The 16,122-nt window shown below is 53.7% G+C and overlaps 5 protein-coding genes and 1 non-coding gene across 6 annotated transcripts; 4 read left to right on the plus strand and 2 right to left on the minus strand.

Moving 5' to 3' along the window:
- Positions 1-2,670: 2,670 nt before the first annotated feature.
- Positions 2,671-2,757, plus strand: HD553DRAFT_t111. Its single transcript has one exon. It is a non-coding gene; the product is annotated as a tRNA-Met (tRNA).
- Positions 2,758-2,861: 104 nt separating this feature from the next.
- HD553DRAFT_353242 (CAP domain-containing protein) lies at positions 2,862-4,461 on the minus strand (the record flags this gene model as incomplete). Its single annotated transcript, XM_046183757.1, has 8 exons — positions 2,862-2,993; positions 3,052-3,090; positions 3,159-3,235; positions 3,299-3,310; positions 3,388-3,509; positions 3,588-3,666; positions 3,735-4,245; positions 4,303-4,461. The coding sequence occupies 8 exons, from the start codon at positions 4,459-4,461 to the stop codon at positions 2,943-2,945; spliced, it is 1,050 nt and encodes a 349-aa protein (XP_046032729.1). The 3' UTR covers positions 2,862-2,942.
- A 1,967-nt stretch (positions 4,462-6,428) lies between these two features.
- On the plus strand, positions 6,429-10,021 carry HD553DRAFT_152391 (uncharacterized protein). Its single transcript, XM_046176754.1, has 4 exons — positions 6,429-8,188; positions 8,259-8,743; positions 8,821-8,940; positions 9,012-10,021. The coding sequence occupies exons 1-4, from the start codon at positions 6,882-6,884 to the stop codon at positions 9,923-9,925; spliced, it is 2,826 nt and encodes a 941-aa protein (XP_046032730.1). The 5' UTR covers positions 6,429-6,881; the 3' UTR covers positions 9,926-10,021.
- Positions 10,022-10,452: 431 nt separating this feature from the next.
- On the plus strand, positions 10,453-11,473 carry HD553DRAFT_152457 (uncharacterized protein). The gene is made up of 4 exons (XM_046176755.1): positions 10,453-10,592; positions 10,668-10,747; positions 10,809-10,929; positions 11,015-11,473. The coding sequence occupies exons 1-4, from the start codon at positions 10,542-10,544 to the stop codon at positions 11,327-11,329; spliced, it is 567 nt and encodes a 188-aa protein (XP_046032731.1). The 5' UTR covers positions 10,453-10,541; the 3' UTR covers positions 11,330-11,473.
- Positions 11,474-11,987: 514 nt separating this feature from the next.
- Positions 11,988-14,075, minus strand: HD553DRAFT_346386 (putative nicotinamide mononucleotide permease; the record flags this gene model as incomplete). Its single annotated transcript, XM_046183189.1, has 9 exons — positions 11,988-12,199; positions 12,280-12,455; positions 12,543-12,899; positions 12,961-13,041; positions 13,112-13,209; positions 13,277-13,291; positions 13,373-13,381; positions 13,458-13,761; positions 13,825-14,075. 9 exons carry the CDS (start codon positions 14,073-14,075, stop codon positions 11,988-11,990), a joined length of 1,503 nt encoding a protein of 500 aa, XP_046032732.1.
- Positions 14,076-14,567: 492 nt separating this feature from the next.
- On the plus strand, positions 14,568-16,052 carry HD553DRAFT_330135 (putative Tartarate dehydrogenase; the record flags this gene model as incomplete). The annotated part of the gene is made up of 6 exons (XM_046181962.1): positions 14,568-14,634; positions 14,702-15,020; positions 15,085-15,236; positions 15,309-15,484; positions 15,557-15,674; positions 15,745-16,052. 6 exons carry the CDS (start codon positions 14,568-14,570, stop codon positions 16,050-16,052), a joined length of 1,140 nt encoding a protein of 379 aa, XP_046032733.1.
- Between the last annotated feature and the right edge of the window lie 70 nt (positions 16,053-16,122).

Genomic DNA, 16,122 nt, shown 5'->3' on the forward strand with positions numbered 1-16,122 from the left:
CTACTCAGTACTCATTCCGACCCCCCTTCCTCCCGCGTAATTCACTCATACACTCACTCATACACCCCTTCACTCATACACCTCTATATTCTCTTCTCATATGCCTCACAATACCACAATGCGGAACAACCACAAAAAAATGTTGATGAAGTGGTCAGATTTGTGGATGGACATCTTCATATGGTCCAGGTTCTGCGTGACCTCCTGGTACGGCAAGAAGGTAGCATACCTCAAGACCTCGTCCGCAAGGCTATTGGGCAATGCGGTCGAAGCGGCGGTGAGGCTGTTGATGGGGAACACCAATGGGAGGACAGTAAACCTACTTGGTGAATATGAAGGTACATACGAGCGCGACCCACGTTTGCCTTACCGGCGAATCAGTCTTTCTGGATAACAGAGAGGTGTATTGAGATCGTAATAGAGAATAGGAAGCATTCAGTATGAAGAGGTTCCGCGAGATCAGGCTGGGGGGATACTAATTGGGTGCGGGGCATCGGTTTGATCCAAGGAGAAGGGCTCACCTATTGAGGGCGTCCCTGCAGGGAGTCCCTCCATGCGTCTTGGGATCTAAAGCATTCCTGTAGATGGCGCAAACATTCGACTCAATATTGCTCATGAGAAGGAAAGAAAGTCGAAGGTTATAGACTTAGCTTGGAGAGGAGCTGAGTAGTTCAAAGCGCATTCAGCTACCTGTAGGCCATGGTATGGTCTCTCATCGTGCCAGGTGGTTTCACGAGAGCTAAGCCGCGCAAATGATGACGAATAGCAGTTGATACGTTTACATATGCAACCACGTTCAAGGTAAGGGTGTTAGTCCTTGGGCAGTCCTTGGGCACAGGTGGGCCAAAGATGGCGATCGATTGTGCCGGGTAAGCGTGATCGAGGACGCCAGGCGGTCGAGTCAGATCCCAGTCCTTGGCGATATCTTTACTGCTGCATACATAAGTCGGATGAGCCATCGAAAGGCGCCAACAGATATTGCGAGTATATCACGGCGATCATCCATTGCAGGCAGGTACTCACTCTTGCAATCTGACTCGATTTGAGCGCCTGGTTCGAGCTCTCTAGCGTCGGTGAAGCAGACCTCATCCCTGGACTGCCCTTCTGTCTCACAATACCTGTTAGCGAAAGCGGTGACACGATGTATCGAGGCCACTTCCTTCTGCACAATCGGCGATATCCAGTCCGTTCCCGGATGCATGCCCCATCATAATATTGCAGTTCGAGCATACTGAGGCAGTAGTAAAGGCTCGGACCGGATGGCCCAGCCCAGCTTTCAAATTCCGCGATCAACAAGTAACGCATAGTCAGGTTTCAATCTTATTCTTCCCTTCAAGGACCCATGAGGTGTACATGAGCTCAAATCCTGCGAGAGGTCGAGCGAACGAATATTAGCGACTCATCAGGTATATGTTAACGCGACACCGGTAATTGGTCTGAACCTCGGGCTGATCGTGGTTCACGTAGATCTGGGTACCATATCGAAAGAGGGAGTCATCCTCGGCGAGGACTGATCCCAGCTTCGACAAGCTGATCAAGTTAAGAATGGTCCCGACTTTTCCAAACATGTGGCGTAAAGAGAAAGTCGTTCTATTGCAGAACAAATGAGCCGAATCCAGTCCTCCAATAATGGCGCCGTCGGCCTTGTAGATAGGTTTCAGCTAGCTGTCATGAAACGTAACGAAACACACCTTCGTGAGGCCTTTGGCGGCGAAACACATGGTGAACTCAAAGGAGCAGCTTTAATCCCCGATGACGTCGAAGGAGACTTTCTCTGTTCATCTCATGCCCAGTGGCAACTTCAGTATGCGGAGGCCGCATCATTGCAAACGGTATCCGTTGATTTTACTGGTTCGGGGAAAGCGGGATATGACTTCGTAGGGCGCGATTGCTGTTCAGACCTTATCAGGATCATCGTCAATTTGTTAGCGCTCGTCGACGAACTCCAGATCCTGGAGCAGACCACCCTCTGCATTTGTCGGCTCCCCGCTACCGCCCGCCCGTTCTTCGTTATTGTAGAAGATTGTTTAGTTGGTCATGTCTATTCATCTGGAACTCCTTGAGTCGCGTTGCGCGTTCGGTACCCCGCGTTGTCATTTCGAAGAGGCGATGGCAACGCCTACAAGCTCATCCGAGGTTAGGCTACGATCCAGCTATGTCCAACGGTTTGATCGTGTGTATGATATATCAGGCTGTTGCGCAGATGATTTCCCTTTGAGGTGAGGAGGTTGAGATGATTGAGATTGGTAGAACTCCCGATTTCCTTCCCGTCACGGCATATTGCGCTATCGCTTCTGAGATCCTCATCACGGAACGTAAAAAGGGGAGTTTAATGGGGATGGAAGTCTTTTGATGTCAAGTCGGATCATGCTCTGCCGCAAAGCACCGTAAGTGTCGACTGATAATGGGCCAAATACGTGATATGCGCGGTGACGCAGATGTGCTGGCCTGGCGCGGTATTCTAGCCTTCGAAAGAAGTATGATGTAGATCGCACGGTGATTCGTATGCATATGGCAGCTTCGTATATGATACAAAAAACTCTCTCCGAGAAGATAGAGACCTATTACTCGATGTCGTACGACTAAATTCGAGGCGTAGATGACGGTTATCCAGCCCGCATAAGGATTCTTCTAGGTGATATTACTTATGACCAAACTCAAAACATAGCTAGCGGCTTGGTGTAGTGGAAGCACGCTGGGCTCATATTGCTTGTTGATGGAACCCAGCGGTCCTCGGATCGAGACCGAGAGCCGCTACTAGCTTTTTGTCCTGGAATCGATATATACTTCGCGATCAAGAATCGCGCTCTCTCTGGCGCATCGATCTCTTTTTTTCGACTCTTCCGACTGATCCCGATCCAGTATGATGATACAAATACTACGAAACCGATCCAGCGGCCCAGCAGGCACATATCGAAGTACAGAGTAGACCTAGCATCGCATCAGACTACAGGCCGGCCGACGTTCTCGGCAAAGCTACCATTGGCTCCAGGCTGAGGCGATCAAGGCATTAGACTGTTTTACCGACAAAGTGGATGCGATTGATCTCACCTTGAGCTTGTACTCGCACACCATCAAGGTCCAGATGGTCTGTCAACTCAACAAGCGACGTTAGCATCAAGCTGGTCAGCAACTACATCCTGCGAATAAGGACCGACCTTCTTGTCCTCGGCCGTGCTCGCAGGGCAATCGACAGCGGCACAGCCGATCTCGCCCAGGCCTTTCCAGACCATTTCTGCGGAGATTGACGTCACCTGTCAGCTCACGAGCTGAACAAGGGCAGGAATGGTCGACTTACGAGTCCAATGGGCTGTGCAAGATCGAGGCAATCGGGTCGTCAGCATCTTAACAAGCAGGCTAGCAACGATAAGCTCGCTCTAAACGCACCTCCGACCGGGTTGTCATAATCGTAATCCGCAGCTTCACCGATCCATAAGCCGGTAGCGGTCCGAACTGGGTCGGTATCAGCAGCGATCGAGGCCGCAATGTTCTCCCCATAAATCCCTTGCCTACAAAATCGAAGAAAGGGGCATAGCATGAGCGATACTACCCCCTAAATCCTGGACAACTACGGCTCCCGGACTTACGAATGGCCCCAAGAACAATGAGCTCCCCAGGCTTGAGCAACAGAGGCCATCTCGTCATTCCACGCAATCGGCTCAGCGCCTATCCGAACGAAGTCATACATCAGCCCTGTTCGGCAAGACCCATCATAGCGACGCTGGGGAACTGACCATACTTGGCTCGCTCATCGTTATGAGCCTTGAGCCAGTCTTCGGGTCTGGAACGATCCGGTCCTCCGACCCCGCTGGACGGAGCTTGGGTCGCTTCAGGAGTAGTAAGCGAGGTGGCCGCGGCCGTGGGAGACTGAGACTGAGCTTCGGTAGTCCGGATGACGGACGTAGGCTCTTCCTGAAGGGTCTCGCCGGTAGAGGAAGCGGCCTCGATCTCGGTCCCGGTGGTAGTAGCAGTTTCCACAGGAGCAAAGACCTCGGTAGCCAGCGAAGTCTGTGCAGCTTCCGTGCCGGGAACCTGGGTGGACACGGTGCTGCTAGTCTGACTAGAAACGACGCTGCTGGTGGACCCAGTCCTAGCCGGACGAGCCGAACTACGACCGGGTTTACGTCTACAGCTGGTCGGCCTCGTCTTCCGGGTTCGGGTTGACGAGGCTAGATCGGTCTGTACGGCCATCATCCCGCCGGGTCGGTCGAGGGTATTGACGTTGCCCTCGTCAAACGCTTGTCCCTGTTCAACGGAGGTCCGATCAGCATCGTCGTTGGCTGCGTGAATCGTCGAGCTTACGCAATGAGAGATGCATTGGTCGTATCCTCGGACGTTGACACCTTCATTGGAATTACCGGGCCTGCCGGCTCTTCTCATGATCAATCCGGTATTGGCGGTAACGAGCGGGGTGCCGATGACCAGCAAGGGCAGAATACGAAAGAGAGTGACGACAAGCATAGTATCGAGTGTAGGAAAAGGAAAGGGATGAAGCCTCGAGATGGCGACTACCAGAGTCGTTTTGTATAGAGATTAAGGGGAGACTCGATGAGATTTGGGATCATCTTTCTTTCTCAGAGCGGTCTACATGATATATATGGCTGCTGCCTGCTACACCTAAGCTCATCGTCACCAGTGCAACAATTCGGCCGATATACCTTTGACGACGAGATGATCAGGTGACGACCGACAAACAATTCCCGAAACGAACGACAAAGTGAAACGGAATGATCAGGAGAGATCGACGAAACGCGTTTCGGTTCTCTCGTCGCGTGATCAGAGAGACATGCCTTTGCCGACGCTGACGATGAAACGCGTTTCAGGGTAAGACAATAGTAATGGTAACAACGAATATCGGTCGTTTTAATCGCTCGAAACAGAGATGGGGAGATCGTCCGAGCACGGAAAGACGGATCGAGTGAGACCGCACGTTGTCAAACCCGGTCTTAACATACAAGGGCCGCTGATGCTGTGCAAGCGTATGTCCTTCGATTTCCCGGACACCTTTTTCATCATGGACCCGCACTTTATCCTGACCGCCCTCGACTTCACCTTGCGCTTGTTGGCCTATTATTGTTTGCGGAACAGGTGATACTCGTCCAGGATTATCGTAAGAAAGAAGGCCATACCGTACCGCGTACTTTCCCTACCTCTCTCACGGTCAGTCACGTGACTTCCCACCCTGCAAGTGCAAGCCAAGCGATCGTCATTACGTCAATCCAATCCAACCCCACTCGCGCTCGCGTGGGAATGACGGTCTCGGTACGCAAGCGAGAAGGTCGATGCGTCGGTTGCCGCCGGCAGTGGCGACTTGCGACGTGCGAGCTTGCGAGTTTGCGAGCTTGCGACTTGCGATTCGACTTCACTTGGAATTGGATATTTGGAAGGTGGTTAAGGTCGTCAAGGTCGGACATACGAGTTCGCACAAGCATAAAGCAGAAAGCATAAAGAACCCAAGCTGAGGTCGGCATGTCCAGCTCATAAGACAAAGGGGTGGAGGGTGGGAAGATCAGGGTGGGAGCAGCGAATCGATGAGAATAATAGGGGTGTTCTTCCTTACCCCCCCGCGTGAAACAGCACAGCCGATCAGCCGAGGGTATTTGATCTTGCCAGAATCCAGGACGATGCTATCGTATCGTGTTCCGCCTGCGAGCCCCGTACCGAACCAATGGACGATGCCGTACGTTCCATCTCAGCAGCCCGTAGCCGAGATGTGAGAGAGGGTTTCAACAGGGTGCGTCGAAGAATGTTCTCATGTTCTCACGTTTTTCGGTTCTGGTGTTCCCTCGAGGCTAGAGGTCACCTGACTTGCACGTTTACACGCCTCGTAGTGATCTGCGTCTCCGCGAGAAGACGGGCCGACGGCGCCAGAGGGTCGTCTGACATATCATATCATAGCAGGTTGTTTGTTGATTACATGATCTTTACTTCGTATCCTCGTGATCCTATACCTACCCCCTTCTTAGTCCTGTAATACTAGAATCTACAAGTCCTCCAAACTCCGAGATATCCGCGTCAACCCATCCCCACCTCGGACCGAACGAAAGCGATCACGTTACCACGCGCAGATCCAAGATTTTCTGTGCTGGAATCCACCCATTACCCCTGGAATCTTCCTCTTCGACCTAGGGTAGCCACCACCGTCATCATCATCATCTCTTCTGACCTCGTGCTCGTGCTATCCTCGGGAGATCCACCAGCTACCCCCTCGAGCCCCTTGAAACACTCCCAACTTCTTCTACTGTCGGGGTTGGTCCACGTTCTCCCGCAGCCAGTGCCGGCGGCAACGACCTTTTCAGCACGACTAAGCACTAAGCACTAGCACGCGGGGTATTCGAGTACTCGAGTATATATATACAACAGGCCACAGGAACATCTTTCGAGTTTTTCGATAAGCCGGAAAGCTTGAAGAGGGGATTCAGGTTAGAAAGATCAGAACGCCAGATACGAATTAGGATATAGCCAAAGGAGAAGATATAGGATATAGGATCAAAGGGAACATACTCCCTCGTTACAAGCTCCATACGGACTTCGAAGACGGCTTTTGACATAGCCTTTACTCGACTCCATACTACTAGCTACCAGCTACTGAACTCGACTCCCACACTCGACCTCGACCTCGACCTCAGTCGTGACTTTGGGCCGTACAGAAGCCTTATCTATACACAACACCTCTTTTTCGATAAGATAACATGGACAGCTGGACGATTCTTTTTAGGTCATCGTAATCAACTCCCCCGCATAACGCAAACGCATCAGGAAAGAGAGGGGTTTGGGTTTGGGTTTCAATCTCGATTCCTAAAGCAGGGTTTATATCACTCGTACACTCGTACCCGATCGTCAAAGGCATTCAAGTACACCGAAAACGAAAGACCTGAATCATGGTCGGCCACAATAACAACAACAACAACGATAACGGGAGACTACCCCATGCTATCACCTCGTATTTCGATATCCCGCTCGGTTCTTCCTCCTCTACTGCCTCGGAGTCTAACACCAACACCAATACGACCACGACCACTACGGCTGATACGAGCGCCAACCCGAGTACCGCCCATACCCCTTACACTGCCGACTCTGCATCCACGTCTACGGTCTTGAAAACACAACCTCGACTACAAGGCCCACTACGTTCTCCACCCCCTTCAGTACCCTATTCTCCGGCGTTTAGCGAACCGAGATCCCGAGCGTCTGGTTCGGGTTCGAGAGGCGGAGCTGGGATGGGGAGGGGGGTTTATACGCCAGCGTTCTCTGATGATGAGGTGGATGTCGAGGATGAGGATGAAGATATCTCCGGAGGAGGTGGTGGTATAGGTACAGGTACGGGTTCGGGTGTAGGCGGGGTGAAACGGGTGAGGAGTAGGAGTTTTAGACGAAGGGCTAGGTTGGCAGCAGGATCAGGGTCGTCGGGAGGGTCGGCAGGGAAATCAGCGAAGGGGAATGTTAGGGGGAATACTAGTACTAGGGGACTGGGCTTGGGGATGACGGGGATCGTACCGCCGAGTACGAAGACGAATATGAAACTGTGGGGGGTTAGTAAGTGGAAAGGCGGGAGAGCTATACAAGGTGCCGGGGAGGAAGAAGACGAGTACAAAGACGAGAAGGACGGGCAAGAACAAGGACAAGAGTCAGCTACTCCGACCTTCGGATCACACATCGTCGTAGAAGAAGGAGCGCTACTCTTGACCACCTCGGCGGCGTGGGAAGAAGCTTTCCACCCCACGCTCGGCTTGATGAGGCGTGATCGGGGTGGACAGCGGGTCGAACTGGATGGGATCTTGCCGGATGAGAGGTTGAGGACGATCGGGGATGATGTCGAGTGGTTGGTACTCGATCTGCGTTTCGTCATGGGTTCGGAAGAGTACAAGGACGAACAGGCTCTGTTGGGCGGTGGTGGGAGTGCAGATGCTACGGGTGCGACCTCGAGGCCGGGGTTGTCGACCCTGACGCACAGGTCGAATTCGTTGCTCGCCACGCATTCGCACTCGCACTCGAACGTACGGAGTACATCGACAGGGTCAACCTCGGCCTCGGAAACGTCGTCTCGGACGCTCAACCCGGCTTGTTTGCCCAAAGTGCACAAGTTGACGTTCTTGGGTTCGGAATATGCCGAGACCATGTCCGTCTCACGGGCGGCCGAGGTCAGGAGCATCGTACAGGTGTTAAAGGGGTTGTTGGCCGTCGAGTGGTGAGTGTCTGCTCGTCCGTCATTGGGTTATCATATCCCTCCAGAGCTGATTTTTGGATCCTTGGAGCAGGTTGCCGTCAAATGACGATCCGATGGCGGGCGACAATTCGAGCTCGTTCTCCCCCGCTCCATTCACACCGTCCGGTTCGACACGCGGTAATCAGTACGCAGGGACGACAGTGACGTTCCCGACGTGTCTCGTCCCGCAAGACCTGATCGAGGCGGGGAAACGGTGGAACGTCAACTGGAATAGGCGGCCAGAGGGGGACGACGTGTTCGCCAACGAGGGCATCGAGGGCGAGCAGCAGGAAGACGACGATGGGGTGTCGACCGTACGGCGATCTGAACAGAGAGATAATGTCGTACCCTTTCCCCGAGCTGGGGTCGAGCCGGAACAAACAGACTCGATCGAAGCGGACGACACGTATCGACAGTCCGGCCATCGGTTTTATAGCAACGTCAGCGAGCAACATCGGCAGGACGTTGGGACGTTGAGTCAGGTGGCCATCAGTCCGTTGCAGTGGTTGGGCGGGTTGAGGTGTCTCAAGGTGCAAGGTGCGTCGCAGTTCGGCTTAGGGCCAGAGTCATGATGTAGTCTATTGCTGATTAGTGTATCGTCTTGCCATGCTCAGGCGGATTTCCCGTCCCGCAACCGGACGAGAGTTTGGGGCTGGTCAAGCCCGATTACTCGTTCGCTTTCAAGACTTGGATCGGAGAGAATGGCGTCGAGACCCTCGTCTGGAGTTTCAAGGGTGAGCTGGAGGCAGGCGATATGGAACTCACTCGAGACTTTCTGCTAATGAATTCGCGCGTGCGACAACAGGCTCTTACACCGAGACGACGACCCTCACTATACTCAAGCACCTGTTCAAGTTCATCACCAACCGCTGGATCGAGGTCGGCAAGGCGTCGTCGCCGGATCTGCGACCTGCCTGCTCACTCCTCGTCTTGCAATCTGTCAACCCGGCCGTCGTGGCCAAGCTCCGCAACGCTACCGACCAACTCACCCGTCGTCGAGTCGGTCTACGTATCGATGATGACGTCCCGTTCCACGCGTTCGAGTGGCTCCGCGACGTCGTCTTTCTCGAGGACAAGGTGATGATAGAAGAGGAAGACCGGGAGGTGCCTAAAGTCACCCGTCTTTGGGACACGGAGAACGAGGAAGAGAACGTACAGCTCGACATGGATCAGGTCAGAGCGATCGTCAGGCTCAAGGCCGAAGTCCTCGCCCATGCACGAGCTGGAAGGGGCGCTAAACCTCGTCCGGTGAGGAGTAAACGGGGTCAACCGACGAAGCCGCCACGAGACTCGGGCGCTTTCCGAGAACGCAAGGGTGATCTTCGTCTCGATCTGTCGGAGCGCGCTCAAGATGAAGGTGATCGTGCCGTACCGGATGGTCCTCGAGAGGACGTCTCGTCGCCGCCCAAGACCGCCTCGACCATCAGGCCGCTGTATAGGCAATTCCCCCTCAGCAAGGGTAATCCGCCGAACACGGCCAGCCCGGGCATGTCCCGCAATTCTTCCTACACCAGCGCGCCCTCGGTCTCCGATTCGATCGCTTCGCTCGGCAGCTCGGCCAGCTTGGGTACCATCGCCGACGATCAGCTGACACTCAGTCCTCGAGTCGCCACTGGCGAGAATGCTGCTACACTCGCCGGGGACGAAGAGGACGAGGATGACATGTGTCCCACCATCCGGGTCGATCGTGTCGGTTCCATCAAGTCGCCATTATCGTGACACCTTTACAACACTACCGCATGTTGTGACGTCTTTACAAATGGATACGACAACTTTACGCCGACGAGTACCGTTACGACCAGCCTGCATATTTGTTTCGATCTCATCTCGCATAGGAGTCTCTTTATTGCTCTTGTTACGATCCTGTATTGTCGATCTCGAGGACTGCCCGTTCAGTGGGTTCCTGTACATATGCATAACAATATTTGTTACGTACTTGGTTTCAATGGGCAGCAACGCTGGCTTGAGTGGGTCGGTATAGGCAGTAGCAGTATTGTAGACAGTCCGGGACGGTGCACCTTGTCGTTTTCGTTTGGTGAAAATGTGTGCGGCTGGGGGATCTGAAGGAGAATGCGGTTGAGATCGAGGTGCAGACTGCGCCTTGCTTGTATGCGCCATTGCCCATGCGCCAGTGCCGTGTAGAGATGTCACGTGACTCTAGATCGCGCATCCCCGACGACGGCCATCATCATCTAGCATCTCTGCATCTCTGCTCTGCATCCATCATCAAACCCATTCATCAACATCTCTTATTAGCTACTGGTAACCAGCTTATTACAATAGACAGATCGTGAAACTACCAATCGCCTGCTGCCCGGTCCGTGGCCCGAAGGCGATGTCCACCCTACCTAGAGCTTGCACCCGCTGCATCGGGAGGAAACGCAAGGTGAGCTCGAGAAGACCGCAGACGTAACTTTGATCAAGCAGTCATCTAAAACCTCTAGGTTCTCCATATCTGCAGTGTGACTTCGTACGGCCTAAGTGTGCGAACTGTGATCGTATTGATTCCACTTGCATCTACCCATCACCACAAAAGAGACGGTGAGCCCAGATGTCTCGGTGAATTGTTGACGCTGGCTGACCCCTGCTCTTCTTCGCAAAGTGGCCCACTCGGAGGGTTCTCGCGTCTGGCAGAGGACAGGACGATAGCCTGTGAAGATGCTCTATTCTTCATGCTGGCTCAGCCTGCTATCCGAGCCTGCTTGAGTTTACTGCGTGATGAGGTATGTCTTTGTTCATCATCATACTACTGCTCGCTATACAATAGTGAAAAAACATCCTTTGGCATCGAAATTTGAACATCAGAAGGTGGATGCTATACCTCAAGCTGTCGACAAGACTCTGAGTAAAGAAGCGAGGACAGCATGGTGGAGCGATCATCCTGTCGATACGATCTCTGCATTGTTGTCTCTTCCAATCGGAACTGAAGGAGTCTCAGCCTCCCAGGGACGGGTCGGGTCGGCAGTGGATGTCGAAGCGAACAGCTCGTCCGAGCTCGAGGTGAACCAGGACGAACGAGAAAGGTCCAGTACGGAACAGATGAAGGGTATGCCTGGTGAGCTCGATCCCGGGCCGAAACGTACTATTGTGGGCCGTTTCTCAGCCTTGCATCGACCTGAATGAAGGGGGTCCTTTTCCCTCCTTTTCTGCCCAAAACACATACGAATCAGGACCCAGTCATATCTCAGCTTCACAGCTATACTTGAGAACACGCCATGAGGACATCGAGGATCAAGATCATCAGAATGATATGGACATGGACGATCAAGGGCATCAGCATGATCCTGCAAACCAGCAAGAGGCGTACGGCGGGTATTTGCCCAGACCATCCGACATTATCAACAACAAGAACACCGAAGAAACGTTTCCGAATCCTCTAGCTGTCGGTGTCATGCCAGCGCAAACGGAGCCTGCAACCTGCCATCACCACACTAATGGATCGCGCTTAGATGAACTGGCTGTATACGCCGATCAATCGCTACCTTTGCTGGTGGTCGCTCCCGACCGGCAAGACCGGTTTGAATATCTGGATCAAGTCGGAATATCGTCTCCCATTCGTGAAACGACCTCGAAAGATCTGCACGTCATGGCAAAAACGGTACCGGCTGCCAGAGCGACTCGCGATCTCTTTTGGTGAACGCGAAAAAATTCTCTTGTAAGACGACATGGACCTAGTGGTACGATACAATTCCCTCTTGCCACCTTCTATCCTTGGCCGAACACAGCGATATTCGATTCGACGCTTCGTCCAGGGACACCTCGACACCGTCATCGTCTTACATTACAGGACGTAACGGATCCTCTTGGTCTCGGCACCCTCACGGTCCGCAATCTCGCGTTCCTCCATCTTCTTGTTCTCCCGAGCGAGACAGAACCGCAAGACCAGACAGAAGAGGACCGCAGCTGCCGCCATGACGGTGTTGGTGGCAAAGGCGACCCTGTACCGGGGGGAATACTTCTTGTCGTACAGATAAGGCGACCATACTTGGGCGACTGTGAGATAGGAAAGTCGCGGCGCCTTGGTCAGCTGCAAGAGTCTTGGGCATACGAGACGAGGCGTTCATTGGGCTTACTGTTACCGAGCGAATTGATGATGGCGTAGGCGGCAGCTCGCTTGGCTCGAGGCCGGGCGAAAGTGGAACTGATCCACGCCAGCGCCACGTTATAGGAGCCGAACATGCCTCCTACCATCAAGAACAGCGAAAAGTACCGAGGAGCGGTCGTAGTCGTCGTGACGGCGATGATGAACCTGGAAGACGCGGAGCAGACAGATGGACAGTCCGGGAAAAGATCAATACATGTGGATTCTCGCTTTGCGCCGGCACTGTTCGCTTACCCGACCATACCAAAGAGGATCGGCGTCAACAGATGGAAACACCTTTCCGGCTTTCGATCCGAAGTATAGGAGATGACGAGGGCGAGCACCGCGGCGAGCAGATAAGGCGGAGCGGTGAGCAATAACGTGTTAACTTTGGACATGCCAAAGGTCGCTACGACGGTGGGGATGAATTGCGTCACCGCTCCCGCAGTGGTCTTGGTCACGATGATGAGGGCCAACAGGTAGAGCTTGTAGTCGGTCGCGGCTGCACGGAAGCTCTGGAACAAGGACATGGTCTCCTCATCCCGGACCCCGGTGTCCTTTTCGAGTCGGTAAACGGAGATGGCCTTTTCCCTCAGCGAGAGCCATCGTGTGCTACCGAAGCAAGCTGTTGAGCTACCGGCCCACAAGGGAAGGCCAGGCGGGAAATGCTTACGTGGCGGGGTAGTCTGGCAGGATGAACATGGAGATGAAAGCGGCGAGGATGGTGATTCCACCTTCTAGGATGAAAAGCCACCTTTTGATCGGCGGACGTCAGCTCGACCGTGTGATTTTCGGCTCACGATCAAGCGCCGATGGCCACTCACTTCCAAGAGGCGAGACCAGCAAGACCGTCCATTCCCTTTTGGACTCCTGCACTGATCAGTCCAGAAAAGGCGCCAGAGAGCAGGGATCCGGTGTAAAGCTAGGCCAAGGGTACTTTGGTCAGCCTTGACCTGCTTTCAGGAGTCGTCTGGCACAAAGACACTTACGACTGAAGTGCGGAACTGTCGAGACGGCGAAACGTGGATGATGAGCGATAGGCCCTTGTCTCGAACCCCTATGTGTGGAAAGACGATCGAACTCACAGCCAATTCCTGGGGCGAAGTTGATATGCGGAGAGAAGGGATGGGCGGTCAGAGACGTCATGAACATCCCACTCGACGACCTTACCTTTTTGGGATACCACGATGATAGCAAGAACAGGGCTCCCGGGAAGTAGGGCGATTCCGTCACACCGAGGAAGAATCGGATGACGAGCAAATGGGTATAATTATCCGCCAGAGCCGTAGCCATGCTGACCGCTCCCCAGAGCGCGACAAACCCAGAGAGGTAGAGACTCGGCCGGACTCTGGACAAAATCAGATTGGAAGGGATCTGACCAAGGATGTAGCCGACAAACAGGATGGAGATGGCGGTGTTGAATTGGGTTCCCACGAGTCCGAGATCGGTCTCGAGACCTTGCACACGCGCCGAGCTGGATAGACAGCTGTATCAGTACTCCACCACGTGTGCACATATTTCGGATCATCGCACTCACGCAAGCGCATTCCGATCCAAGTAGTTGAGCACGAGCAGGATGAACAAGGTGGGCAAGAGCCTCAGGTCAATCTTGCGAACGAGCTTCTTCTCGGCAAGAGAATACTCTTCCTCAGAGAGAGCTGCAACGATGACTATCTCCTTTTGCAAGTCTGTGAGTTCAGGTGCAAGAGAGGGTTCCTCCATCTCGTAATGCTCGGTTTCACCCTTGGCATCTGCCTTCATCGGGGTGGGGTCGGAAGTGGGGGACATGTTGGCAGCTTGGCAGATCGTAGGGCTAGGCGAAATCGATGAGGGTTGCGATACACCACAAACCTCATCGAGTTCCACATTGGGGCCCCTACCTGCCCCATTATATCATGATAGTGTCCAGCCTGTTCAGCCGAGACGCGAGGCGATCATGCCAATTTGGATGGAGGAGTTGCGTGTCTGCAGTGAGGCGGGCCATGCTGTGCGGCGTCTCTTTTCAGGCGGACAATAATATTGTCGTAACAAACGGGGAGCTTTGCTAAGCGCCAATGACTGGGCGCGGAGGCGTCGTCCGTGTACATCCGGTGCGCATCCGATGAGCGCGCCGACACGGAACTTGGCCTGGCGTCCTCGATACTATCGGAGCCAAGTACATCTTCACGTAGCTCGCCCCAAGGCATAAAAGCAGTGACGAGACGGTGCAGATCGTCTGTTTTCCTCCAAAAAGTTGAAGTTGAGCCCATCGCAACCCCTAACGATAAACAACGTCTTGATATGTCACCCATTGCCACCCAAACTTCTCGCCCGGCCAACGCTTACCCCGAAGGTTATGCTGCGCCTCGTAAGCCATCGATGATGAAACGCAGATCTGTCTCGCAATTGAAACGCTTCTATACCCCTGATTCTAGCCGAGAGAAAGAATCTCTACAAGATCGCTCAGATCGGAGCCGATGGAATTGGTCCCGAAGTAATTGATGCCGGAGTCGAGGTCATCCACGCAGTCGCCAAAAAGTTGGGCAACGCCAGATACGAGTTTACCAACCTCGACTGGTCCTCTGACCGCTACAAGAAGACGGGCAGTTATGTCCCCGACAACTATATCGAGGTCTTGAAGGAACACGACGCCATCTTCTTTGGAGCGGTCGGAGCTCCCGACGTCCCGGATCACGTCTCGCTCTGGGGCCTCCGTCTTGCCATTTGCCAGCCGTACATGTACGCCAATGTCCGGTAAGTACATTACGGCCGTCACTTTCCCAATCACACCGTGTTCATCATCGAACCAATATCTCAGTCGAACCCGAATCCTTCCGGGCACGGAATCTCCCCTCCGAAACTGCAAGCCGGAAGATCTCGATTGGTGTATCGTTCGAGAGAATTCCGAGGGCGAATACGCTGGGCACGGCGGCCGATCTCACCGCGGTCTTCCTCACGAGATCGGTACCGGTGAGTGTCGTCCACTGACGTTTTTGTATCCTTCGGTACTGATCGTTGAAACGTTCTTGCCAATGCATGCAGAGGTCACCATTTTCACCCGTGTCGGCATCAAGCGTATCGCCACCTATGCGTTCCAGTTGGCGCAGGCTCGTCCGAGAAAGCTTCTCACGTACGTGACCAAGTCCAACGCCATGAGGAACGGAATGGTCCTCTGGGACGAGGTAATCAACGAGGTCGCTAAGGATTTCCCCGATGTCGTGAGTAGCCCGATCAAGCCGTAACGACGTGACGGGTGTCTCGGATCCTCTGACATTGACGATCCGACACAGACGATGGATCACATGTTGGTCGACGCGATGACTGTGCGGATGACGCTTCATCCTGAATCGCTTGATACCATCTTGGCGACGAACCTCCATGCCGACATTCTCTCTGATCTCGCGGCAGGTAAGACTACGGACACCGCAGCGCTCAAGGGATCCATCAACTAACTCGGTATTTTGTTTCTTCACGACAGCTCTCGCTGGATCTATCGGGATTGCGCCTACGGCTAACATTGATCCCTCTCGCACGATGCCTTCCATGTTCGAGCCCATCCACGGCTCGGCCTTTGACATCACCGGAATGGGAATCGCCAATCCGATCGGCACGTTCTGGAGCGCCTGCGAGATGCTCGACTGGCTGGGCGAGCACGAGAGTGCCGAGCTACTCATGAAAGCCATCGAGAAGACCTGTGCGAGCGGTGTCATGACCAAGGATCTCGGCGGCAAGGCAAACACGGCTCAAGTCACCCAGGCGGTCATCCACGCCATCATGTCGTCCTGATGGGTAGGATAGAATTCAATGTCTTGAGAAACCGTGACCCGAAATGTATGAGAATGGGATGAAACATTAA

The sequence above is a fragment of the Filobasidium floriforme genome (assembly GCF_021052385.1).
Source record: "Filobasidium floriforme strain CBS 6241 chromosome Unknown HD553scaffold_29, whole genome shotgun sequence".
In the NCBI taxonomy this organism is placed as follows: Eukaryota; Fungi; Basidiomycota; class Tremellomycetes; order Filobasidiales; family Filobasidiaceae; genus Filobasidium; species Filobasidium floriforme.

Coding starts and splice junctions, on each gene's coding strand:
- HD553DRAFT_152391 (XM_046176754.1), top strand. CDS start 6,882: ATGGTCGGCCACAATAACAACAACAACAACGATAACGGGAGACTACCC. Junction 8,744..8,820: donor GAGGTGTCTCAAGGTGCAAG/GTGCGTCGCAGT, acceptor TGCCATGCTCAG/GCGGATTTCCCGTCCCGCAA. Junction 8,941..9,011: donor CCTCGTCTGGAGTTTCAAGG/GTGAGCTGGAGG, acceptor GTGCGACAACAG/GCTCTTACACCGAGACGACG.
- HD553DRAFT_152457 (XM_046176755.1), top strand. CDS start 10,542: ATGTCCACCCTACCTAGAGCTTGCACCCGCTGCATCGGGAGGAAACGC. Junction 10,593..10,667: donor GCATCGGGAGGAAACGCAAG/GTGAGCTCGAGA, acceptor CCATATCTGCAG/TGTGACTTCGTACGGCCTAA. Junction 10,748..10,808: donor CCATCACCACAAAAGAGACG/GTGAGCCCAGAT, acceptor TTCTTCGCAAAG/TGGCCCACTCGGAGGGTTCT.